Source organism: Condylostylus longicornis, unplaced genomic scaffold (assembly GCF_029603195.1).
Source record: "Condylostylus longicornis isolate FDR11 unplaced genomic scaffold, ASM2960319v2 ptg000027l, whole genome shotgun sequence".
Taxonomy (NCBI): domain Eukaryota; kingdom Metazoa; phylum Arthropoda; class Insecta; order Diptera; family Dolichopodidae; genus Condylostylus; species Condylostylus longicornis.
In genome coordinates this window covers 4,920,109-4,947,377 of record NW_026577996.1, presented here as the reverse complement: position 1 = coordinate 4,947,377, position 27,269 = coordinate 4,920,109, and the positions used below count along the sequence as shown (strand labels likewise).

Below are 27,269 nucleotides of genomic sequence, written 5' to 3'. Positions count from 1 at the left end.
ATATTAAAAAGAAACATTTTTTTCATAAATCGCCCCAATAATATAATATAAACAAAAGGAAGGAAAAGGGCTATAATATTGTGTAAGAGAAGTATATTTTGTGAATAGCAGCGTATATATATTCCTACATTCATATGTATATACTTATCATTAATAAATCGCGATTATAATAAACAAAACCAGTAATCAGAACTAATATTGGAAAAGTATAAATAACTGTGAAGAAGAAATTCGATCCATAACAAATACCTATATAATATAACACTTTTATAATCGAACTTTTTCATCCTTCATTTTTCACATTATTTTGCTTTTGTTTGTATTTTTTTTTTGGTTAACAATGTATGTATTTAAAGTTTTTATTAATAAATAATATTTTGTGTGTTTAGCTTTCACTTATTCATTATCTTTATATGCGTGTTGGATTGCGTGTCTTAATTGCAAAAAACCAAAAAAAAAAAGGTATACATTGAAAATTAATTAAGAATAAAACTGTGAAAAATACACGAACAAATAAATAAATAAAACAAACTTAACTATGAATATATAACAAAAATGAAATATAAATATAATATAACAGTAAAAATAAAGTCAACAAAGTTATATAAAAAAATATCAAAAATAAAAGACTTCATTAAACCGTATATAAATATGAATGGGCAGTATTTTTACTTCCTGTAAAACTAAATTGGATTAAGTTGTTGTTTTTTTATTCATTTTATATTCTTTTAATATCATATATATATATATATATATATATATATATATATATATACAAACACCTATAACTATAAATATTTTAATAATATAATTCATATTCACGCAGCATATACAATCATACACACATATTTAATACAAATTATTTTATGCAAAATTTATTTTGATTTATTTATGATTATTGTGAATTTCAAACGGAAACGGAAATTAATACAAATAATATTATATTATATAATATGAAAAATGTAGAGATTTTATATTGGTATAAAATAAAATTTTGTTTTGATTGTGTATAAATTTATTAAAATTTAAAATATAAATTTAAAAAAAAAAAAAAAATTTTTTTTTTCAAAATTTTCATATTAAAAATTATTGTGAATAATATTTCATTATCATTTATATAACAATAAAAAAATAAATTAATAAAAGAGAATGTTGTTTTAAATTTGGGAAAAATTTATATTAAAGAGCCTAGAATAGGGTTAATATTTGGCCATTATAAAAAAACGATAAACGAGGAAACGTGCTGAATAATAATTTAAAATAAAATTTTTAAAATACTTGCAATTAAATAAAAATGTTAGATAAAATGTGAAATTTTCCTAATTAATGAATTAAAATTCAATTGTATATGAAAAATTAATTGAAAATTTTCTTGTAATTTTGAATAAAAATGTCATTACAAAAAAAATATTTTATTATTTAATTTTGGTGTGAATGAAATTGAAAAATATATTTAAAAAATTTTTACTACAATAAAATAAATTAAATAAATTTAAACTAAATTAAATTTATTTTTAATAGTTTTGTGGTATAATTTTATATTGTACAACAAATTTTATGAAATTTCAATTCAAAAATTTCTAATTATTCGAAATGAGAGTAAGTTTATTGAATTATCTTGAGAAAAGTGAATTTTAGAAGATTATTTTTGGAAAAAAATTTTATTTATTTAAATATTTTTTTAAGATAATGAAAATACAATTAAGATACTTTCGATTATACTTGCCTCTTCATTCTCAATGCTTTCCAGTAATGATTTAAGAATGAGAACAATCAAATTGATGAGAAACTAGAAATATTTGACACAGTTTTTTTTTTAAAATTAACACATAAAATTTTATTGGAGCACGCAATTTTCTGGTTTACAACAATACTGCTCCCTTTATTCCATAATAAATTATTTCAGTTGAATTTGGGTAAAAAATATCAAGAAACTGGGAATGTCTCTATTGACCACATTACTTTTCTAGTAGTTTGAGTTTCTTTTCTTGAAAAATTTTTTTTACACCTCACACAAGTAAAAACATTGATTTCTTTGCAAATTTTCTCTCTTACAATTAGAACATTTTGTATCTCAAAATTACCTCAATTTAAAATGCTGTTTTTAAAAAAAAAACTCGGTTCCTTGAAATTCCGAAACTCAATTTTAATCCCGTACGTTCAACTCAATTTTATTATTTATTATATTCCTCGAAGGACGCAATAGAAAGTTCATTATAAAGGTTCAATAATTCAAAAAATTATTTTTCATAATATCCGGTTTCATCTCACACAAAAATATTTTACATATACGATTACATTGAAGCAGTCAATTCTATACGTAATGCAGCCTACTTAAAAAAAAATGTTCATTAGAATTAAGAATTAAAATTATGGTACTTATGGATATTTTTTTAAAAAAATAATTAAAGTATTAAGTAAATTGAAAATTTATAATATTAATTATTAAGTGATTAAAATTTTATTAATAAATTTTGAACAATTGATTCCGAGGAAAATTGCATCCTTTTAATTTTTATTTTTCTATCAGAAGTTGAAAAATATACATAATACATGTACATTTATTCGACATAACTTTTGGGTGGAAGGAGTGTAAAATATATTCAAATTGGTAAATTTGGGGGTTTATTTTATTTTTTGTAACTTAATGTAACAATGAGTAACGACAATAGTGTTTATAACTACATATAAAAGTTTATAAGAGTATATAAGGGTCTATAAGGGTATATAAGGGTATATAAGGGTATATATAAGGATAAGCGAGTTGTTTTAAGAAAGAGCAGTTCACTCTTCTCGAATACTCCTTTAAATATGGTCGGGCAATTAACAGTACTGTACAGATGTCATGCTTTATACAATGATTTAGATAACACTTTAACATAATGTAATAATAATGATTATTTTTACAATAACAATGAATATTTCATTTTTTTTTATTAATCATTGATCTTAATAAAAAAACTTCATTTTGTGACTTAGTATTTTGCTTGACCTTAATAGCTTTAATAGCTATTAACCCTTTCGACCCGGCTGGTACACATATTTACCAGTAAAGTCTAAACATTTTTGAAAGTAAAAAAAATTACGTTGTATTTGGTTATCTATTGCATCATTTCGTTTCTACACAGGAAAAATGTGCTAGTTACACTATTCGAAAGCCGGGTCGAATGAGTTAAGTCTATTAATTTCAAGCTATGTCATCATTCAAATAATATTCCAAGTTCCGAATTAATGCTCGTCCTTAATGATTTTATAAGGTCCTAAACTTAATATTTCTTTTCAAGAAATTTCATAATTTATTTTCATTCCATAATAACTAACATGGAAACTAAACTTTCCCATGCAGATAAGGGCTACAATAATTTATTTTAAAATTTAAAAAAAAAATTTCGGTATCATTTTAAAACTCTTTCAAGTTTTTAAATCGAATCTCAAATAATAATTTTTTTGGACCCATTTCAAAATTTCCTTTTATTATTTCCTTCCATTTAAAAAATAAATATGTATGTATACAAAATTCCGAAAAAAAATTAAAATACTTATAATTTGAAAAAAACCTAGAAAAAAAAAGCATTGCTTCGGGCAGATATCAACTTGAATATGAAGATAACATTGAAATAAAATTTGGCACAAAAAAAAAAAATTAATTGGAAAATTTCTAAATTATAAAAAAAATTTCTTTTTTTGGTCAAGGTCAATAGTATACTTGTGGCTGCCCAGAAAAGCATTTGGAATCCGAACAAAAGCCTAAAGAATGAAATTTATTATACAAAATAAAAAGACTGTATATGAAATTTCAGTCTTTTGTTAAAATTTCTTTAAAATTTTTCCTCGTTTCGACAATATCATTTTAGTTTTTCTGAAATATATTGCATTATATTTTTCTCTCAAATTGTGAGAGATAAAATTAAAAATTGAAAAATAAAAACAATGATTTGTTTTCGGCTATTATGTTATTGACAATAACATAAACACACGTATAAATAAAAATTTACAAATTCCCGAAATGTGGACATTAAAGAACATTAAGGAACAAATTGGAAAATGACTAATAACAAGCAATTAGAATATAAAATTGAAAAAAAACACCACAAAAAAATATGTCATGACATACCTTGAATTCAAAAGTTTTCTGAAATAGTTTCACAAAGAAAGTTATTGGCAAACATATTAATTTTTTCAAAGAAATAAATAAATTTTTATATTATAATTTAAATAAGCTGGTAACACTATATGCTATTGAGATTTTCTCTTTTTACATACATATACAAAAATTTTCCAGCATAGTTCTATACAGAGCGCCTTTAACGGTAACTGCGTCGCCATGTCCATCTGCAAATAAATATGGGCCAATTATCCTTTCGGACGATATACCGCACCAAACAGTACATTTAAGTGGATGTAATTGGCGCTGATGTACTGCTTGTGGGTTCTCCGTCGCCCATATTTTGCAGTTTTGCTTATTAACAAAACCATTTATTTGGAAGTGAGCTTCATCGCTCATTATCAAATTGTCTATGAAATTTGGATTTTCTTCTGCTTTTTGTTGGAAAGAAATGGCATAATCAAGCCTTTGTTGATAGTCTATCTGCTTCAACTCTTGTACAAGCTGAATTTTATATGGGAACATGCGTATTGAGGCCAAAATTCTCTGAAGGGATCTTCGTGATAGTCCCAGCTGTGTCGAACGTCTCCTTGTTGATGTTCCTGGATTCTCATCTACACTGTTGACTACACGTTCAACATTTTCCTCCGTTTGGACACGGTCTTCCACGAATTTGTACGTTTCTTACTGATCCATTTTCTTCAAAATGTCTTACCAGGCGGCTTATTGTTGCTGCAGAGGACAGATTCCGCACATTGAACTATCGCCGATATGCTCGGCGAGTTAAAGTAACTGACCTGTGATTTTGATAGTAAAATTCTATGATTTTTGTTCGCTGCTGCGTTGTATACTGGTCCATTATAAATTTGCCAAGCCTTGTTTACAAGATTCTGAAATAAAAAAAAAAAATTAATAAATAAAAAAGTTATCAAGAATTCAAAACATATCGTTCCTTTTGCGCCACCCTGTATAAATTGAATTCCACTCAGAATTCAACCATCGAATTTTAGTTAAAAATTTTACCTGTATAGTTCGAAAATCCTCTTCTCTTCAAATAATCTTACTCTTATATACTTCATTTGTTCACTCTTCGTTATCTTCATATCAAGCTCAAAAATTCTCATTTCGCTTTTCTACGTATTCAAAACTCTTTTCCTCCTTTTCTCCTTATTCAGGTGTGAAATTATTTTATAATGTATAAAAACTTTCAAGTTCAGTCTATTTTATTCGGCCTTCTGACTCAACATTCAAAATTTTTCAGTTCAATATTAATGTGCAAAACTGACGGTCTTACATCGCATATTTTATTTTTGAGGAAATGTTTTAAGTATCCAATTAAGCTGTCCATTAGACTGGTACGCATACCAATGAAATAAAATTGAATTTTTCCGACTAAAATAAAATTGAATACAAAAAATTTTCTTTTGAAATTTCTAAAGCTGGAAAACAATATATTAAACTAAATTTTTTTTTAAAACATCAGAGATAACATTGATTCTGTTTTAAATTTCCAAGTTTTCCCTCTAGCATTTAATTATAAAACATCCTTTTTCCTGAAAAAAAATAAATAAAACAGGTTTGCAATTAACCACATAATAAAGTTTTTCTATATAGAAAATTAATAATAAATTAAAATTTTTTTATAATATCAAGACCATTCACAACTAATTTGGAAATCAAAATTTTCCAAAAAAAAAAAATTAAAAATGTATTTGTGCCTGCTTAAATTTTTTTTATTCATAAAAAACAATTTTTAATTAAAATTTTATTATAAATTTTTTTTTTGAAACAGATACGATTTAGACATTTAAAATTAAAGAAGAAAAAATACGGAGAATTATGCAAAATGAATTTAAAATAAATTTAAATTTTTATTATTTTTCATTTTGTATTCTTGAAAAATTTTAAATTCCAAATATAAAAAATTTATCTGTTTAGCAATATTGAATTTTATCACATGTTATTTCATCATTATGTCAACAAGTATAAAACATTATGCTTTAAAAATACATGCACAAATACATTGTACACTACCACTCACATGCAAAATCCAAAAATATCAAGGATTTAGCAAAAAATTTAATATTGATTTATTTGGATGAAAAGTAGCACAAGTTTTTCCTTGAACAAATGAAATCAATATTTTTTCTTTGAAAACGATGCATAATTTGCATTAATATCGTAAAATTTCGTTTTATTGCATACTTTGAGGAGATAATTTACAAAATTTCGATAATTTGATTGATGCAAATCCAAAAAAGGAAGTACAGAAAGAATTTTATTCCAGCTATTTTGCCATAGTAGTTTTGGGCAATAGGAGAAGGTGGTGAAATTGTGCGCACTTCAGGGGAATAGTCAATACTTGCTTTCCTAAAAAATATTTTCGGCCTATTAATGCTGTTTATGGCAGTGTAATATTTAATCTAGCATTTTATATTTATGTAATGTAAATAATTTCAACCAAACCAAAATATAACCGTTTTAAAAGACCCTTCCATTTCGCATAATTACCCACGGGTATGGGTAACTACCCACACAATAGGGTAATTGTGCGTAAAGTTAAAAGTTAAAAATGTTTTTAATTTTAATAGAAAATCTTTATTAATTCACGTTCAGAACATAAGATAATAATGTAATATAACAGAAAATTGCATTTAATTCATTTGTCTGTAATTTTAATTTAAATTAGGGTAATTACGAGTATGCGCAGCGGACAATTTATTTTCTGTAGTAATTATGCGCAGCGTGCAGTTACCTTTTCCCACTTGCCTCAAAAATATTAAATAAATTTTTAAAATAATTGATTTTCATTTCAAGCAACAGCATATTCGAAGAATTCAAATCAAATTCGTTATTATAGCAATATCAAATTTTTTTCGTCAATTTTCCGATTACCAAATATAAACATAAATATAGGTAAATTTACATTTTACATATAGACATTTCACAGAAATTTCCACAGAATCCTGATCAATCAAAATAATCATGCCGCCGTACATGTTGAATTTCAAAAAAAAACATTATAAGCACTTTACTGCAATCTTGAACATACGAGTAAATTCCAAATCTGTATACATACATATAAATTATCATTTCTTTATATTATCGTTTTTATACTGCTGAAGCGCGTATGATGAATAAATAAGTCGATACCAAGAATTTTTGTTGAAAAGAAATGAGAGAGAACTAAAAATTTACACAAATAAATTTTTTGAATATAACCTCATATACTTCTTTTTGCAATGTTAATGTTATGAATATGATGAATACTGCTTACAGGTGAGAAAAAATTTTATAAACTAAATGGAGAGCTAAGACATACTACCCAATTTCATTATAAATCCGGCCAAAATCGTAAAAATTTACATTTTCTAAGTCTAGGAGTCCCTTTAAGGAAAGAAATTCAAGAGAGATCTGGTTTCTTGTTCGCAAAAGACAGCAATGAGCACATTTACATCTTAATAGAGAGTTTAAAACATTAACCTAGTACCTCAACATTAACATAGTACCTCAATATTCTTATATTATAAACATATTTTAATTTTAAAATTTTTAAATATAAATATTAATATTAAATTTCCTCCTAAAATTGATTTAATTTTAACATAATTGAAATTCGAGTTAAAATAAGTTATTTTCATTATAATGTATGTACACATAAAACTCATTATAATAATCAGAGAAAATCCTTAAATTCATAATATCAGTTAATTTCACTGTCTATTAACATATTTCTTACACATATACGTATAACATTAAAAAAATATTTTTTAATTGCCAATAAACAAACAAATAAACACTAACAACAAGTGCAATTAAATTTATAACAGTATACATGTACCTCTCTCTGGCATAGAACCTCTTTCAGAAACAAAATACACAAACACACACCCACATTTTATTATATTCAATATAAATTTATAATGAAAATTAAACTATACAGAGTATAAATGTTTCTTTAGAGATCAAAATTTATTTTTCTCTCTTTTACCGACCGTATTGCATACAACAAGGGAAATGATGTGATGGCACCGAATTCCAAAATTTGAATTTTCGACGGAAATACGTTTTTACATACTACGGAAGCATAAATAAACTACTTTTGGAGGGATGTGTGTCGTTCTGTTTGCCTGTCTGTCTGCTTATTTTACTGTCTAAAAGATCCTGGCCTGCCGCAGTTCAAGACGGCAACCTCATAGCTACCATCCCTCCTTATCTATTTCCTTCTTGAGTTACATCAAAGAACTCTTATTTAAAATTTACTAGACTACAGTATATTAAACAGTTCAATACATTCTTGCCGGCTTTACACTTATTTTACTGTCTAAAATGGACAGACAGAAATACTTTTGCAGAAAAGTATCTCGAGCTCGGCTGAATCTATTTTAAAGAAAATTTATGTTTAAGTTTACTTTGAAAATGAAACGGTTTGATCAAATTTTCAGATATTCAGTTCAATATGAGTCAGTTCTCTGGAGCTGGATTTTTACAATTTCACAAGGCAATATTTACGTTTTTCGACTATTTTCAATGAAATAACAAGCGAATTTTCGTGAAATTATATATATCAAGGTCCGACGGCCAATACAACAAATGACCTAATTTTTTGTCAGTTCTCCGCGAGTGGGGAAATAATCAACCAATTTACTGGAAATTTAATATTTAAACTCACAGTGGTACAAAAATGACATTTAATTTTTTAGGGATATTAGGGCTCGTAAACTGAATTCGGGGTTGATTTGGACATTTTTCGCCATATCTGAGGAACTGGTTGACTTAGATAGATTAACTAAAGCCTACTATTCTATATTTCTATTTCTGTAAAAGAAATTTTCATAATCTGATGGAAAAATTTAACAGTGGGGTCGGTTATGTGCTGCGCACATCAGAATTCTTTTCTCTCCTTTATCTTCTTCACTCTTTCCAAAATTAACTTTTTAGCTAATAAACATAAAAAAGAATTTCAATATTTTAAAAATTTCTTAATCTCAAAAAAAAATATTCATTTTGTCCAAATGTTCCAAATATTTTATAGAAAAAAAATTATTATAAATTTTTATTTTATTATTGAAAATTTGCAATAAGGAATTTAATTTTAAAAAAATTTCTTAATTTCATAATTTTTTATTATAATTTTAAATTTAAGATATTTTTTTTGTTAATATTTTTTGTGTAGGTTTACAAAAATTTTATCTTAATAAATGATTTTTGATCAAAACAAAATTTCTTTGCATTTGAGTCAGTCAACCATTAAAGGATATTTTATTTATTTAAGATATATTTATGTAGGTATGTGTTATATACATAAGTACTTATTATAAATTATTCTTTTTAATATTACCACGTAGTATACCCAAAATTATGCTAGTGTAAAGGTCATTTACAGATTATTTAATATTTTACAAATACACTTTATTAAAAAATTCTTAGACCATACATACATACCGTTCTTTCAATGTGCAAGCATTCCTGAGGAAACTTTCCTTTCGATTCCTAATGGTTTACACATATTCGCCCAGAAGCTTCTGGCCTACCGCAATCTAAGACGGCAACTTTATAACTACGATCCCTCGCTGTCTACCTCATTCTAGAGTTTGATGAACATTGATGAACTCTTGTTTAAAATTTATTAGACGACAGCACATCAGTTCAATACATTCACGCCGGCTTTACAAGACAGGAAAGAAAAAATTTACTAAGAAAAACGAAAGAAAAATTTTTTCTTCACGAAGGAATAAAAGCAGATTTTCACTTATCTACTGATTATGTACAAATAAAGTCTTATAACTGGTAAATTTCAACAAATTCTTTTAGAAACTTTACACACATTCTTGGCTATTGTTGTCTACTTAATTTTTCACGTAAGTGTACTACTTACAGATGATTCTGTAACAACAAATAGGTTCAATCAACACATAACCCAGCACATCAATTTCATAACCCTAAATGAACATTTTTATTTCTCATTTCAATTTTTTTTTTTTCTCTTTTTTCTCTTGAAAGCCCCTAAAAGCCTACTATACTAATGTAGTTATGAAAATAAACATTAGGCTCATATCATCCAATTATTATAAAAACTCAAATATGAGAAAAATGAAAAAAAAACACTACAAATTTGTAGTTTTTAAGTTATCATAAAAGCCGGAAGGTTTTACATGTCCAAAAAAAAACTTGATTTGAAAATGAAATATTTAAGAAGTTTTTATTCACAAAAAAAAAGTATTAATTTTCATCCCTTATTTCTTATAAAGATCTTCTTTTTCTTTTCTAAGAAGGATAAAAATTATTTTTGTTTTTGTTATTCACAAATTTTCAAATATCTTCATCTAAATTGTAAATATTTTTTCAAGGGCTTGTTTTCTTTTCATTTTATCTTTGTCTATATGTATGAGAGTTTGTTGCCCATTTCAATGATATCTGCAATAATATATGGAAAACTTTTTCATATTTACAATATTAAATTTGTAATAAAATAAAGTAAAAAATATATGATTAGGACAGCATATAAGCGGTCGCAATGATTATTTTCTAAAGTGTTTTAAAGGGTTTTCTCTCTTTTCTAAAGGGTTTAGCGAAAAGAGTTACCTCATTGGCCTGCAAAAATGTAAATGTAGTTTATAGAAGATTTCTGAAAGAATATTTAAGTTATGTTTGTTCACTTCATCCCTGTAGAAAAAAAATAATGAGTATGAAATTTCAGAAATTTTCTAAATTGTGATCTTAGATATGGTCAATAACGTAGAATCTCTTGTAAAAATCAAGATGTTCTTGGAAAATCTGTTAGCTCATACTTGTTTCCATCACGCTTGGTAAAGTTGCAGAATGATTTTAGATGGATCGAATTTCTTTACCGGGCACCTTAAATATCACCTGCATAAGTTAGAAAATGCGAGCTTTACCTTGTGCAGATTTTGTGGAGACTTTCACGAAACTGCCTTCAATATCCCTTGTCACTAGCCGGTACTGAGTGTACTGAACTGCTATTCAATCCCTAATAGTCGGTACAGGGATATTATAAGCAGAGCTTGGGAAGGCTATAATAAGCCGCGAAAGGCTGCGGTGATTCGGTGGAGATGTCCTCTTGCCTCTTGAAAAATCTACAATTTATGACCAAATCGAATACTAAATCTGAACAATATTTGTCGCGTCCTTAAAGCAAGATACTCATAATCCAAATCAGTTTTCAGTTAAAACTGAATTTAGATCCACGAATACACAAACAGACCAATAAATATTTTGCTATCTCAATACTTCCCGTATCGAATACAATGCAATCGATAAAAAAAAAAAAAAAAAACAAAAAAAAAGAAACCAAATGGATACTATTCGTATGTGACCTTTACGTATTTTATTATTTTTAATATAAAAATTTTGATATCTTTGTAACAAGAATATTATATTTTAAGATAAGCAGTTTAGTTAAGAAAATTTTTCTAAGAATATTTGTTGACATTTTGCCCTTTTTTTTTTTTGGCTATTCATTTTGTATAAAATGGGAAAAAATCATTTGGTTACCTCTAAAAATTAGGGTCACTATGTTTGATTATAAAATATAAATTGATTTTTGTTTTTCCTCTCTCTCTCTCGTTTAAGATAACCAATGTTATGAATCGTAGCCAATGCGGTAAAAATCACATATATATATAGGAGTTTTTTTCCGGGGCTGCAGTAAAGATCCAAAGAAATCTCTATATTTGACATTTATTCCATACTTCGCATTCCAATAATATTGTAATTTTAATTATCTTACAATTTTCCTGCAAAGAATTAGACCCGTTGAGGGAGGCATCAGATTTCCTTATTGAAGCTTATTTTTTTCGTCAAATTTATTAAAGTTGACATATTTACCATATCCCGATTGATTTGCTCTGCATCTGGCTGGAAAACATAAAACAAAAACACATAAAACCAAAACCAAAATCAGAACACATTCAAAAACGCTTTAAGGATAAATTTCTTTGAAAAATTGCTGACACAATTCGAAATCAAATCGATAAATTAGTTGTTTTACGTTCGCGTTGTCAACATAGAAAAAATATTTTTGTAGTTCAATGTAAAAATTGCCTAAGGTAAATTTTATTAGTTTTACAGTTGCGTTGTACTGATTTTTTTTTTGTTTAATATTGAACTGTTGTACTGAATTTGTTAAATCAACTTTTACTTAAACCCGAAAATATGCATAAAATCTAGAATTTATTTTGAATTTAAACCCAAAAATTGGATTAATTCACCCGAAGCACGATTTCTTTGTATTATCAAAACACATTTTTTTTTCTTCAAAAACCACAATTTTAATTCTTTTGTAATTTCCTCGTTCATGGATTCAAAAACAGAAACAAAAACACACTGGTTTCATATTCCTTACATTGCATGAAAATTCAACATTTAATTATTCTTATTCCTACGTTCTTAGGTTTTCAACACCAATTATTTTCAAAAATTATTACATTTTTTATTTTCAATTGTCACAAAATCCTTAAACTTATTATTCAGATAAATAAAATTTTCTCCTATATTCGCTTTTCCTGTTCCTTCAAAAATAAAATAAAGCTGTTTTGGTTATTACAAAACTTTTCCCGATAATTCAATACAAAAATTTTTTAATTTTTTTTTTTTTTGTTTTTTTTTTTTTTACTTTACCTGTTCGTGTAAATTACAATATTATGATATAAAATATGAATAAAAAAAAATAAGAATAAACAAACAAACAAAAAAAACCAAAAACATAAATAATAATTTAATATCGTAATTTATATCGTAAAAATGTCACCTGAATTTTAAGGTCATGTAATCGGTAAAAGTTTTTATGTTACAAAAACAAAATAAAAGAAACAATAATAATAGCATAAAATCAAAAAAGAAAAGGAAGAGAAAAAAAAAACAATAAAAAAAAAAAACAAAAAAGAGGTGAAATGGAAATATTTTGGAGGCGATATCTTTTAGTTGCTTGGAATATAATTTTTCAATATTTGAATTTTGTTAATGGATATCTAGACATTTTTATTGCCCATAAAGAGTTCCATAAATTAATAGGTAAGTTTTCAATATATATTTTATATAAAATGAAATTCTTTTTAATAGAAAATATTTATTTGAATAAAAATTTTTAAACAAAGGGTTTCAGCTTTTTAAAATGTGTACTCCTGTCGGTTTTAATTATTTTCATTCTTTAATATTTTTGATTTTGTCCAAGGGAAGTAAACGGTACTTTCTTTTACCCATCTGTAATAATTTTGACGAAAATTTCCTTTATTATAATGGAAGAAACAAGTTGGCCGCCTGCCGGCCAAATCTTTATAATGTCTTTGAGTAATAATTTTAAACCCCAATTAATTATTGCTACTAAAAATCAACAATACGTCATTCCTTACCGATTAAAAACTTCATACGAACAATATCACCCTTTTCTCCCTTTCTAAAAAATCCTTTCGGAATGAGTAAATGCAGGCTGCTATTCAAAATTAAATCAAAATGGTCTGTAGTGGCTCATTCCTTTTCTTTATCAGAAAATTTCATAACTTTGGAAAATCGAACATGTTCGAAAATCGAATTTAGTCCGATTCTGTCGAATACGTTCGAAAATCGAAATTGTAAAAAATGATTGGAAATTCGGAATTAGTTCGTTAATTATCGAATATGTACGAATATCGAAATTATTGAATTTTTTTTGAAAATCGAATTTAAATCCAACACATCGACAAAATATTGGAAAATCGAAATTTATTTGAACATTAAAAAGTCGAACATATTCGAAAATTAAACTTGTAGGAATATGTTCGAAAAAAAAGTTAATTTCGAATATCGAATATGTTCAAATATCGAAATTAATTTCAATATGGAGACATATGAAGTATTTTCGAATTTTCACGTTATTTGATCGATTAGTGAAATACCTTGTACTTTACATTGAATTTCCGATTCTATTTTTAAAACAAGATTTCTGATACAGAAGAAAAAATAAATAAATAAATAAATAACGTTTATATACATATTTTAATTTAATTAAATAGGTAATCTAATTTTATGTTCGAATATTTGTCAAGATTTATGATTATATCGAAGACCATCTAAACGGAATATACTTATGTGGAAGGATCATCTACTTTGTTTTTGTTTTCTTTGAATATCCTTTAGGGACTCATAATATAGGTTCAAGTTTTTATGGGAATTTCATTCCAATTTTTCTGAAATTTATTTTTAGTTTTGTGAAAAAGAAAAAGCAGAAATCCAATTTTTTCTTAGAATAAATTTTTTCTTCCAAGACTTGTAGTGCGAAAGAAAACGCATGAGTTATTTTTCTAAAATGGTTGTTTCTTTTTAGGCTAAATTTATAGGTGAAGGTCTATAATCCTTTATTCAATTTAAGAAATTTAATGAACTTATGATTACCATAATGTGCTACATTAAATTGAAAATAAGAGAAAAAAAAAAGGGTTCTCTAAAAGCTTTTTTTAATAACTTATGCTATTAAAGAAATTTTTTCTTGATTTTAAGGCTATTATGAAAATAAAGTAAAATAAATTCCTTGTAATTTTCCAGTAGTAATTGATAAAAATAATTTGGTAATGAATACTACAAAACTCTAAAAAAATCTTATGGACCAAACGAATGTACGTGATATTGTACTCCTTGCATATATGCAAGTGGCATTGCAAACTAGCAATGCCACTTGCATATCACAAAATCACTGTCAATTTCATGTTAACCAAATTCTATACCGCAGACTCTACAACAAATTAGACACAAGTTAAAAACTATTGTTTGGGCATTTAATATGGATAGTTAGAGAGAGAGAAATTACATATATTTTTTGGGCAAGAAGGAATATAATATAAAAACACCTTTTTCCACCTCACAGAAGGCCTTAAGTAAAGATTGCACTTAAGATCACAATTGAGACTTTCCATTCTTAAGTTCATTTAAGATTTTTATGAATTGAAAAAATATATTTTGTTTTAAACTTTAATAGTTGAGGGGGGTGGGCAAATACCTTTAACATAATTTTCAAATATAAATTTAATTCTAATTACTTAAGAACCGTATTATGTATGGAAAACGTTAAAGAAAAACTCGCGAGCATAAGCGCATACGTAAACAACAAATAAATTCATATTTGTATATGAAAACAATTTGAGATAAACCATGAATTGAAATTCTCCCCAAGACAACAAAAAATTTTCGTGTCATATTTTATAAAATTTCGTGTTCATACATCTGATTCAAAGGATTAGTTCATATTTTAATTATCATAATAAAAAAAAAAACAATAAAATTATGAAAAATTAGTTGCGTATTGTATAAAAATTTTAACCCTTCAAAATTTTACTATGCTTATATGGAATTATAAATTAGATTTAACCCCTTTTCAAAAAGTTAATAACCTTATGACATTTATGAATTTAAAAAAAAATTATAATAAAAAATTTTAACGTGCACAATTTACCTTTAATTCAATTAAAGAGTTTTTAGGAAAAATTTTTCCTTTTCCGACTTTAACCTGGTTCAATTGTTCTTGCTTTTGTTTTTTTCTTCAAAATTAGAGTACTCTCAGCAATGACGCTTTTAACTTACCTAAATGAAAATATGTGACAATTTTGTGATGAAAATCAATATTTAATTGAAAGTAAATTTTTTATTACAACGTTCTTTTTAAGAAATTGAAAAAGACCCTTCACACATTTGTAAAAACTCAATCTAATTACAACACGTAACTGCAGTTATCATCTTAAGTCATTCAAACATGCTAAATTAACGTAATTAACACAGTTAATCGGCAATACTAATAAAGAAAAAAATATAAAGAACCATCATACCGATTGGAGATAGCTAAAGAAAGCACTAGACATTTCGCTAACGGAGGTGGAATTGAATAAACCCCAGAATGTAGCCAGCAACGAATTCCAAAGTCTTACTGAACGCGTGAAAAATTGGTGACTAGTGAATAAGTAGTTATTCCTGGGAAAAATAATTCGTATGTTATTCTTCTTTGTCATTACATGAAATAGAATTAACATCGTTTTTGGCAGCAAAGCCCAGGTTGAAATTGGCACGACATCGTTTGTGGGCTATAGCGAACGGATTTCAGCATAAACTTTCTTAATTATTAGACGAACTTGATCATCCCAAGTAAACGTATGATTTAAAGTCATGCCGAGCACAATTTTGTGAAGGAGTACAAAAGAATTCCTCAAATACTAACTGTGGTGAAACTATCTGTATGAATCGGTTTTTGATATATCATAAAGCATTTAGATTTACGTGAATTAACGGACAATCATTTAGTAATCGATCAGGCATTTGTGTAGTCCAAATCCGCGTTCAAGCAGAAAATACTATTCTCAAGAAGTCCAAGTGGTCTCGACAAATATGTCCTTGGTAAGCATAGAAAATAATTAATATCCCAAAATTAAACCCTATTGAAAACCAGTACTACCAGCGAAAATTTTCTGTCGTGTATTCCTTAAATAATCCTGGATAAGCGTGAACTGTGAAACTAAGTATAGGGCTAAGATGAAATTCGAAATATAAGGAATGCGACAATAAATTATTACCATTTCGGATTGTATTACAGTTCTTCGAATAAGTTCAGACGTTCCATTCTAATATCACATCTTCCCGAACCAAAAGTCCAAACATCAATACAATTTTTAAATATTCACCCCCGTTTTGCTTTTTAAATTTTGTTTTTCAAATTTTCATAGGCAATAAATTTAAAATTCATTTGATCTTTAAACTATTTAATATGATTTTGTTATAAATGTAATATAATAAAATACCTATTGTGTTTGTGTACAAACACAGTATTCATACATATAGCTTTATAATACAATCTTAAAATAATTTGTAACTATTCATTCGTAAAAGAGAAAATACATATTGTGTACTTTAAATATGACTCTAATACTCCCACTTTAATTCTTTTATACAATTTACTTACATATTTCTTATTCAATTCTAGTGTTCAATGTTTTTTTTTTCACTTACATATGTACATACTTTATATGTATAATACTTACACAATATTTATACGAGTACTATAGAAGAGAACAAATGAATGAAAGCAAATCGAAAACAATCAAAATTCCATTCATCTCTTTAAATATTTGACAAAGATGTCAGCATGAACATGCTTGACATCAATCATTTTTTTAATTCTCTTTCGTTTTTTTTTCTAGTTTTTACATTCTCTCTCCTTGTTTCTTATACTTGTTCTACTTGTTCTTGGGCTTTTTTAAAGAAGTTGAAATGTACAACTGAACTAAAATGTCTAAGAAATACAAGATGAGAAAAAAATGTTTTTTTTTTTTTTGAGGAAATAAATTTATCAAAGATCTTCAAATCATAGAAAAATCCTGTCGTTCAACACAATCGAAGGCCAAAGTAAAAAATCTTTGCAAAAAAAAAAAACAAAATATAAAAGTAAACCTGAAATTTCAAGAAAAAGAGAAAATAAATAACAAACTAATAACAATTACAGAGGAGAAGAAGAGAGACGAAGAGATTGAAAAACCGGCGAGCAACCAGAAATATAATATATAAGCATATACATATATATTTTTTTATCACAAAATGATTGATTTTTCATGACATAAATTCCCAAAAGAATAGTTTCATACAAATGAAATTTTAAGTTGAAAGGAAACAACACCAACATAAAAAAAATCATAAAAAACCAGTCACAAAAATTGAAAGCATTTATATAAGAACAATCATACAGCAGTAACATCAATAAGAGCAAAACATGTAAACAGTAATATTGTAAGAAATCTGATGTGGTCAGCATATAATCACGTTAACCATAATGTATACTGTCTAGTTCAGTAAAAGTGTTACAGAAGATTATAAAAAAACATTTAAAACACTTCTTTATAATTTTAATTCGAATTAACTGAAAAGTTCGCCAATTAGTTTGGACACGAACCAGAACTGAAACCTAAAATTTCAAAAAACTAATTATTTCGATAGATATGGTAAACAATGTGAAATCGGCTCCTAGTTTATAAACAATTTGTGTGTTCATTCCGAATTTAAATATTAAATTTCAAGGAAATTGGTTAATTACTTCTCATTATATGCACAAAAACGTAAAATCGACCCGTAAAATAGCCGAGTTTCCGAAGGCTGACATATCCCAAAAGTTGATCAATCCGTGACAAAGCCGAAATAAACTCAAATATAAAATTCCGTCGAAATCGGTTTAGCTGAACTTGAGAAAAGGCGTGTACAGCTCGAGAGACCGCCAGATTATACTTCATTTACGCTTCCTTACTGCATGGAGAAGTCCGTTCTAACGGAAAACTCGGCATCCGAAATTTAGTGCCATCTCATAACCTCCATTATTGAATGCAATGCCGTCCGCAATAATATTAGCAGTAACAAAATAAAAATAACAACAACAGTAAACAACACTAATACCCGAACTTGTCATTTCTCTCTTTTCTCTTTCTCTCCCTCTTTCTTCTCTTTTCTATTATACAATACAAGAGTACATTAATACTTTTTTATTTTTCTGATACTTTTAATAAAACTTGCAATAATAACAATTTACAAATTCCCTTAAAAAACCAAGGAACATTCTTCAAATAACAACAAAAAAAATAAAAAAAAACAAAATAAAAAACCTCAAACTTACAAAAAACTTTTCATTCAAACAAAACCATCGATTTATTTAGTCCAACTTTTTAAAACAAATTTTTATCGACAAAAAAATCTATGTAGTTTGGTAATTTATTAAAAAGAACAGAAAAAAAAAACAAAATAAACCCAAACCAATAACTAACCAACTTTAAGTAAGTTTTTAAAGCGAAAAATTAAAACATTTGCCATGAAAATTTTCTTTAATTTTCTGTCCTTTTTTTTCTTTTTTCATTTTATTATCTTCAAATTTTTCTGTCTTGCTTTTCTTATTTTTTTTTATTTTAATTCTATTTTCAATTTCAAAGTTTCGATTATTATCTCATTTTGCCATTTCACTTCAGTGATTTAAAATATAACAAAAAAAAAAATATCCCTAGCTGTTATACTATTTCAAAAAATTTGTTGAAAAAACTTTTTCATCCCTACCCTATATATAAATATTCCTCGCAGTTTAAATACGAGTAACAAGCATGAGCTAAATAAGAATAGAAATAGTGTTCAAAGCATAAAAAAAAGAGAAAGTAAGAAAAATAGATTGAGTATGAATGGAATTAACTAAAATTTTTCTTTTCCTTCTTCCCCACTCTCTCATCTTCTTCTTCTATTTCTTTGTTAAATTTATTCTAAGATCTATTCAAGAGTAGGAAGAAGAGCGAATCACTGATTACTAAAAATGTTTAACAGACTATAGATGGAATGATTATAATAAAAAACAAAACACAAATAAAAAATTACAATAAAAAATGGTGACAAGCTTTCACTAAATTTCATTCACTCACTCACTTACTTACTCACTCACCCGCACTCATTCATTCATTCATTTATTCATTCATTCTGAAAAAAATAGAAGTGGAAATCATTTCAAAATCCTCAAAAAAAAAAAATATAAATTCTTTTTTTTTTTTTGCTTTGCTTCCTTTTTTTATTTTTTTAAATGTCTAAAACGGTAAATCCCATCATAAAAAGGAAAAAAAAACAAACTGCAGTAATACAACAACAATAACAAACAAAACAATAACAGAGACAAACTCTAACAACAAATGACATAAAAAAAAAACATGGAAATCATCCAAAAGAGACACATTACGTTGCGTGCCACTCTCGTCAAAAATATTATACTGAGCTTCTCAAAAAAAAAAAAAAAACAATAAAATTGGATTTTGCAAAAAAGAAACGAAAAAAAAAATTAAACCTGAAAACGGAAAATATCTCACACTGGGTAAAGAAATTGGAAAAAAAAAAATAAAGAAAATTATAATAGAAAAGAAAAAGAAAATTATAACAATAATAATAATAACAATAAAAGAAAAGGACCTTTTTAGACGTCGGGATCGTGAACGCTCATAAAAATAAATGTTCTTATGGGTGTGAGTACACGTAATCCCTAACCAAAGAAACGTGTATCGTTTATCAAAGAAAAATTTACTATCATATACAGTAACTCTATATATATGCATATGTACACACTATATCCACACTATACATAAACTATACATATGTAACTTATTAAAGTTTGTATTTTTATATTATTAAATATATTAAAGAAAAGGATAGGTTTATACTGAAGTGTATAAGTGACTGTTTATAAGCACGTCTCCATCAATGAAATGAAATGCCTGTTTAATATTGTTTTATAATTGGTGAATTGCAGATAGCATTATAAGTAGTAATGAAACTTTTCAATTATTCTAACAATCGTGAAGATTAAGAGTCACAGGATGTATCGCTCTTTTCTTTTATTCATCGTTTTTCGTATAATACATCTTTCATCAAACAAAATATCCGGGGTTCAAACCTGAAACATTCGTTTTGACATACAAATAAAATGTGTTCAAAAAAAGATGCCATAAACACCAGTTGCCCTAACAAAACCTATAACGTTCAATATTGTTGTGACACCGCAAATTAAAACAATCCAAACGCTTTATAAAACAAAATAATGTATCGAAAATACATACAGTTTCACTAAGATTTGTATCGGCCGCAAAACTATTTAATCTACTCAATGTTCGCGCACCATACAAGTTCAATTGTTGGGGAGACTATTTCATATACTCTATCCAAGAGATATCAAACATCAAAATGTGGATACTAAGATTGACCTCGTTATGCGAATGCCTGGTTCTGATGAGAAAGGGAGAACTCTTCTTTGGAGGATATCAGTTCGACGGATTGGAGAAGCTCTCGGGGTCACCTATACGTATTCTGCTGAACTTTTTCAAGGAACTTTCAAGGGAATGGATGTGCTGTGGAGGGATGTCGATGGACCTCCTACTGGCCTAATACTGGGCGGCAGCGTTGACTAAACTATTTAAGGCGTTCAATCAACTTTCAATTAAAGAGTGAACGCTAAACGATGTAGACAATCAAAAGAGAATGATAATATGGTGTATAATTATCACATTAAAGATGACAGAAAAATTTATCAACCTTTAAATCTAAAGCATCGAAACTAATATACTAAGTTCACCCTTAGGCAAAAATTCATTAAAAGAAAAATGTGGCGAGAATAGCATGCAACCAAGTTAAAAAATCATCAGAGAATTGACCCAAAAGTTTTGAAATAGATGAATGATCATTAAACCTGGGTTAACAATAATAATTTACCCGCTTCAAATCGAAACTTCTTAATAATACAAAATTCTTATCAAAACCGGACTAACCATCAATTTTGCAAAAATAAATCGCTTTTTTAAAGATTACGGTACGTAACCAAGGACTTTATTTTAAAAAAAAATTTAATATACATTTCTGTTTATGTAAACAAAGAATCGAATAAGTTTCACAAATCTCAATAAACGTATAATATGTATGTATACCTAATATTAGCCAATTAGAAAATTATATATATAAAACATTCACATACTCAGATACACGAATTATCTACTCAAATATTCAACTTCCTGTACTAAATTCTTTATTTTCACATATACATAGGTATAGACACCCAAATATAATATACATACGAACATGTATATTACTCAAGTATAACATATGAAAAGGGAATAGGGATATGGTAAAAAAAAAAATAAAAAAAAACGAAATATAATTGAGTTGAGACAAGACTTAAGCATTTTGTAGACATCATAAAAAAAATCAGACAGAAATAAAAAATTCTATACTCAAATCCTCAGATATATACACACACCCTATATTCATATACACATGCATACATACATAGATTTACAAAGTATATATACACTTAAAATTTAACACACATAATTTGTCGAACTACAAAAAGAAAAGAGAAAGTAACAAAATAAAAAACCAAGCAAGAAATTAAGGATAAGAAGAAAACAAAAACAAAAAAAGTAAACTGTAAAATATGTAGGATCTATTTTGAAAGCTCCTTTAAATTATTTTTGATTTTGATTAAATTTAAAGTGAATAAGGGAAAAAGAAGAAAGATAGAGAGTGAAAAAAAAAATTTCAAAGTATACGAGAATTAAATGAATTAAATGGGAAACAAAAAATATAAGAAAAACCTTAGGGGAAAACGGAAAACATACAAACTAAATACTTAAAAAAAAAAAAACAGAAACAAAATTATTACCGTTAACACAATAACGGTAGAATTTTTTCATAACATTTTATTTACATTCTTCTCTTTTCCTAATTAAATATTAACGTTGTACTATAAATATACCGTAAAATTTTTCCATTTTACGCTATATAATAAAAATTACAGTTCGCGCCCATAACTATGCAATTACTTTTTTATTACTTTTTAGTACTATTATACAGATATATTAAAAATTTGTTGAGATTTCTTATTATAGTAAAATGGTTTTTAAACATTAAACAAATTAAAAGTATATTTAAGCATGCAAAATTTTGTAGCTATCTGATAACGTGATTAATGTAAATATTCTATAATTGCATAAATAAGACTTTTGATTGCCCAATTCATAAGTATATAAACAGTTCAAATTTTCATTGTTATTTCTACTGTAAATAAACTAGATTCTGTAGTAATATAAATGACTATAAGGAGGATTATCATTTCAAAAATAATATTCTCATTAACTCGCAAACAGCTCCGTCATAATTTTTTAATCAGTAAACTCGAATCATGATTAAATTTGACGCTGACGTTCAATTAACATTTTAATGTAGTTCTAAAACTTGGTTAATTGTGCTCCCGTATTTGTTAATCGTAGATTGTAGATTATACAGATATGGGGTAACAATGCACCGCGACCAGCATAAGGAATCTACTGTGATAGTCTCCCATCAAGTATGGTGCTCGCACCTAAAACTCTTCGTCGAAATCGAAACCAATGAATTCGAATAACTTAAAAGGCTTGGAAGACAGTAGCTCCGCTGGAGTGAGCAAATAGTTTCCCAGTGTTTCCCCTATCGTACAGGTGAGCGCACCAAAGCCTCCCAGATAATGCACTGAGGTCTCATCATTCCCTCCACAAAATCTGCAAGGGTCCCCATTATTTAGTTGCTAAGCCTGCAATGACCCGTCGAGACCCCGGTGAGAATTTTCACCTGGTTCCTTCCCAACCATTTGATCTTCCTAAAGCGGTCGTAGTCTACCAGAGGAAGTGCCTATCGACACCCGAAAGACATCTCAAGTTCCTTAAACGCCCCCTTCTCCATTTCCTTTCTTAATTCTTCACGAACTGTATGTGGCTCGAATTCGCACAAGGGCTTTACGTCAAGAAGAAATATGCTAGCCTCCTTTCTCGCGTCGCTATATTTATTAATACTCTGCACTGTTATATTTTCAGTAATAGAAATAATTTAATAGAAAATTACAGAGAATCAAAATTATTAAATTGAAAGAAAATATTCAATTTAATATAAACAGACAGACGAACATTGCAAATCAATTTAGATAAAGTAAACTACAAAATTGAATCAAAAAGAGCGGATCAAAATAATTCATTTTGTTTTATCACTCTTACTATTTGCCTCTTCTAATTTATTATCCCATTATAACTTGACAAAAATTGGATCTGAATTCCCTCCTTACAACGCGATATCTAAATTTCTTAGTAAATACGAGCAAAAAAAAAATGATTCCAAATAAAAAAAATAAAGAAATGAAAAATAAACTGATTTTAATTTTTAAAAAAATTTTTTTTTATATTTAAAAATTAATTTAAATTTTTATATTTGAATAATCATTAATAGGATTAGAAGCAGATTTATTTTATGTAAAAAATGGTGCTGTCAATAGTTTTGCAATACAATTTCGTGTTCCGGTTAAAGCTGATCATTTTGATATACAATTTTCATGGCAAAGTTTAACAACATTTCCGGTAAAATACTAAATTTTAACACTAAATTCAAATTCACTTTAAATCTTCATTTACCATATTTAATAGTTACCATATCGAATATCAGTTGAATATGAAATTAATGCCACAAATGCAATTGGATCACCACAAATAAGTATACCAACTGAAGGTTATGTACCACAACAAGTTGAAACTTTTACTATTAATTTACCATGTACTGGTAAAGTAACACTTGAAGTTCCTTTTACAATACATATGTTTGTTAAAGGACCGCCGCGTCATAATGACACGAAATTGGATTTAAAAAGAAATAAAAATTGTACAAAAGGTAATTTTCTAAAACATGCAAATTTTTGAAAATTTATCAATTTAATTTTTCTCTTCTAATTTATTAAAAAACAAAAAGGGTTTCAAGCACCACCTAAAAAATTTATTCAAGCACCAGTTCCTGCTCCGGCATCAGCACATTCACCTTCTTCAGCTCAGGCGCCATCACAAGGACCTGAATTATTGGGTGCAGCTGCTTGTGCAATGGGTTTAATATTAGTTGTTGCATTAATTGCTAGTGCAATGTATGTTCGTGCTAGAAAACAAATTCGTCAGGATTCATTACAGTAAGATTACAAAACAAAAATGTTTTTTTCTTTAACTTTCAAAAAATTTTTTTCTTAACTTTAAGAACTAGTTTTACTACAGCCGCTTATGATAGTCGTCAAAATGTTTTTATACGCTTAGATCCATTAGGACGTCCACCAAGTGCAAATAGTGGATCATATGCAACAATAGCTAGCTTAAATAAATTTCCATTAACAGAATCAAAAAAATCATGGTTTCGGAATACAGGTTCAACACCATCACCATATGCAACAGCATTACTTCCAACATCTGATCAAATTGCTGAAACAATATATTCAAAACCAGAATCAGTCTGCCCATCTATGATATCATATTATGCATCATCACAAGTAACTCAAGTAATATAACACTTTATTTATCCTTTCTATTTTATTTGTAATTAATTATATTTAAAATTTTTAATATATATAGTTATTATCAACACCAAAAAGTATACGTAATAATGGAACTTATGAAGCTAAGGAAAAACTTCGACGTATACCAAATATACAACCTGGTATGCTAACATGTGAAACATTAATTAAAGAAGGAACTTATGGGAGAGTCTATTGTGGTAAATTGGGTGACTCGTGTAATGTTTTAATAAAAACAGTTGTTGATGGTGCTTCTTTAACACAAGTTGCATGCTTAATTGCTGATGCTTCATTATTAATTGGTATTAGCCATCAAAATATTTTAACACCAATGGTAGCAAATACTGAATTACCCGGTCCACCTGAAATTGCATATCCAAATCCTCTAAAGGGTAATTTAAAATTGTAAGTACACAAGCACATATATTTTATTATAAATTATATATATATCTACACATAAGTAATATGATATCAAATTAATTTAACAAACATAAAGAGATAAAAGAGAAAACATTAAAAATAAAAGAAACACAAAAATAATTTAATTGCATATTTAAAAGGGATAATTTTTTTTAATCCTTTTTCTTTTCTTTTTTCTCTCTTTCTCTCTCTCTCTCTCTCTCTCTCTCTCTTCTATTTATTTATTTTCTATTCTATACCATCTCAACATTAGATATCTTGAAAATGCTAGAGAATTAAATTCACAATTAAGTACACGAGTTTTAGTTGATTTTGCAATTCAAATAACAAAAGGATTGGCACATTTGCATTCATTAGGTATAATTCATAAGGATATTGCAACTAGAAATTGCTTGTAAGTATGGATGACATAAAAGAAAACAATAATTTTAAAACAAAACAAAAAAAAAATAAAATTGTGTTATAATATTTGAAATTGAACTTTAAAAGAGATTTTTGTCATTTTCCGACTCATTTTTAATTCATTCCTTTTTCTATTTCTCTTGTTTTTTTTTTTTTTGCAAATATTTGGATATAGTCTGGATGGTGAAAATGTAGTTAAAATAAGTGATAATGCATTATCGAAGGATTTATTTCCAGATGATTATCATTGTTTAGGTGACAATGAAAATCGTCCAATTAAATGGATGGCATTAGAGACATTACAACAAAAATTTTATTCAACATCAAGTGATATATGGAGTTTAGGTGTTTTATTTTGGGAATTAGCAACATTAGCTGCAATACCATTCGTTGAAGTTGATCCATTTGAATTGGGTCCATATTTAAGAGATGGTTTTCGTTTAGGGCAACCAATTAATTGCCCTGATGAATTGTAAGAAAATTCCATTAATTTAGCTAAAAATATCGAAATATTAAAATTCTAAAAAAAAATTTTTTTTTTTCATATTAGCTACACCGTTATGTCATGTTGCTGGTTAGCTGATTGTAAACAAAGACCATCATTTCCACAGCTTACTGCCTATTTACAGGATTTTTATGAAGACTTAGGAAAATACATTTAAAAAGCAGTAAAATAATAAGATTTTCTAATCTACTCTATAATTATTTTGTGCAATTTTACGAATTTATTATTGATAAATTTAAATTTGTTTTTTTCTTTTATATTACGCCAACAAGCAACATTTTTTTTTATTTTCAAAATAGTTCCACATGATTGTAAATAATAAAATAAATTAATGTTAGTTATTATATTGAAAACTATAAGAAAAAATCAAAAAAAAAAAAATATTAAAAAGAAAAACAAATTATACCTTAAACCTAAAACATTTCTCCTAATAATTATACAAAAAACAAAAACTGTCACACATCGATTGTCAATCAAATTGTAAATTAGTGCGGAAGAAAATTGAAAAATAATCGAAATGAATCGATTTGTCAAAATTGATTTTTCCTAAATTGAGTGATAATTAATAATTAAAATTAGCGTCATTGCAAAGTAATCAAACTATACCCAAATGATTTTAATTCAAATACAGTAGAACATCCATAATTCAAACCACATTAAATTTCAAAAATAAATTCAAATTGGTATAGTGTGAAAGTAAGGAACGCATGTAGGTAGGAAGTGAAGTATTTTATAGTATTAAATCAATAAAAAATACTAATACATATATGTTCCATTTAAATTTAATTCGAAGTTCACGTAAGACAAGTTTCACTGTATCTTGTGTGAATAATTTCTATTCAAAAGTGTATTGAATTATATGACATACAAGGTAAAATATTTTAAATTTTAATAATTCAAATAAATAAATCAAAAACAGGAATAATTAAACATTATTTTTAACATCAATCAAGTTACAA

General features: G+C 26.8%; 1 protein-coding gene across 3 annotated transcripts; it reads left to right on the top strand.

The window, feature by feature from the left end:
• LOC129607325 (tyrosine-protein kinase Drl-like) lies at positions 1–27,269 on the top strand. 3 transcript variants are annotated; one of them, XM_055518253.1, is made up of 10 exons: positions 1–82; positions 12,888–13,138; positions 23,888–24,015; positions 24,082–24,322; positions 24,401–24,608; positions 24,674–24,968; positions 25,042–25,388; positions 25,657–25,797; positions 25,981–26,277; positions 26,356–27,269. In XM_055518253.1, exons 2-10 carry the CDS (start codon positions 13,018–13,020, stop codon positions 26,465–26,467), a joined length of 1,890 nt encoding a protein of 629 aa, XP_055374228.1. In that variant the 5' UTR covers positions 1–82; positions 12,888–13,017; the 3' UTR covers positions 26,468–27,269. The 3 variants fall into 3 exon arrangements, with proteins under 3 accessions (XP_055374228.1, XP_055374227.1, XP_055374226.1); XM_055518252.1 differs by lacking the exon at positions 1–82 and adding an exon at positions 450–677; XM_055518251.1 differs by lacking the exon at positions 1–82 and adding an exon at positions 1,494–1,599.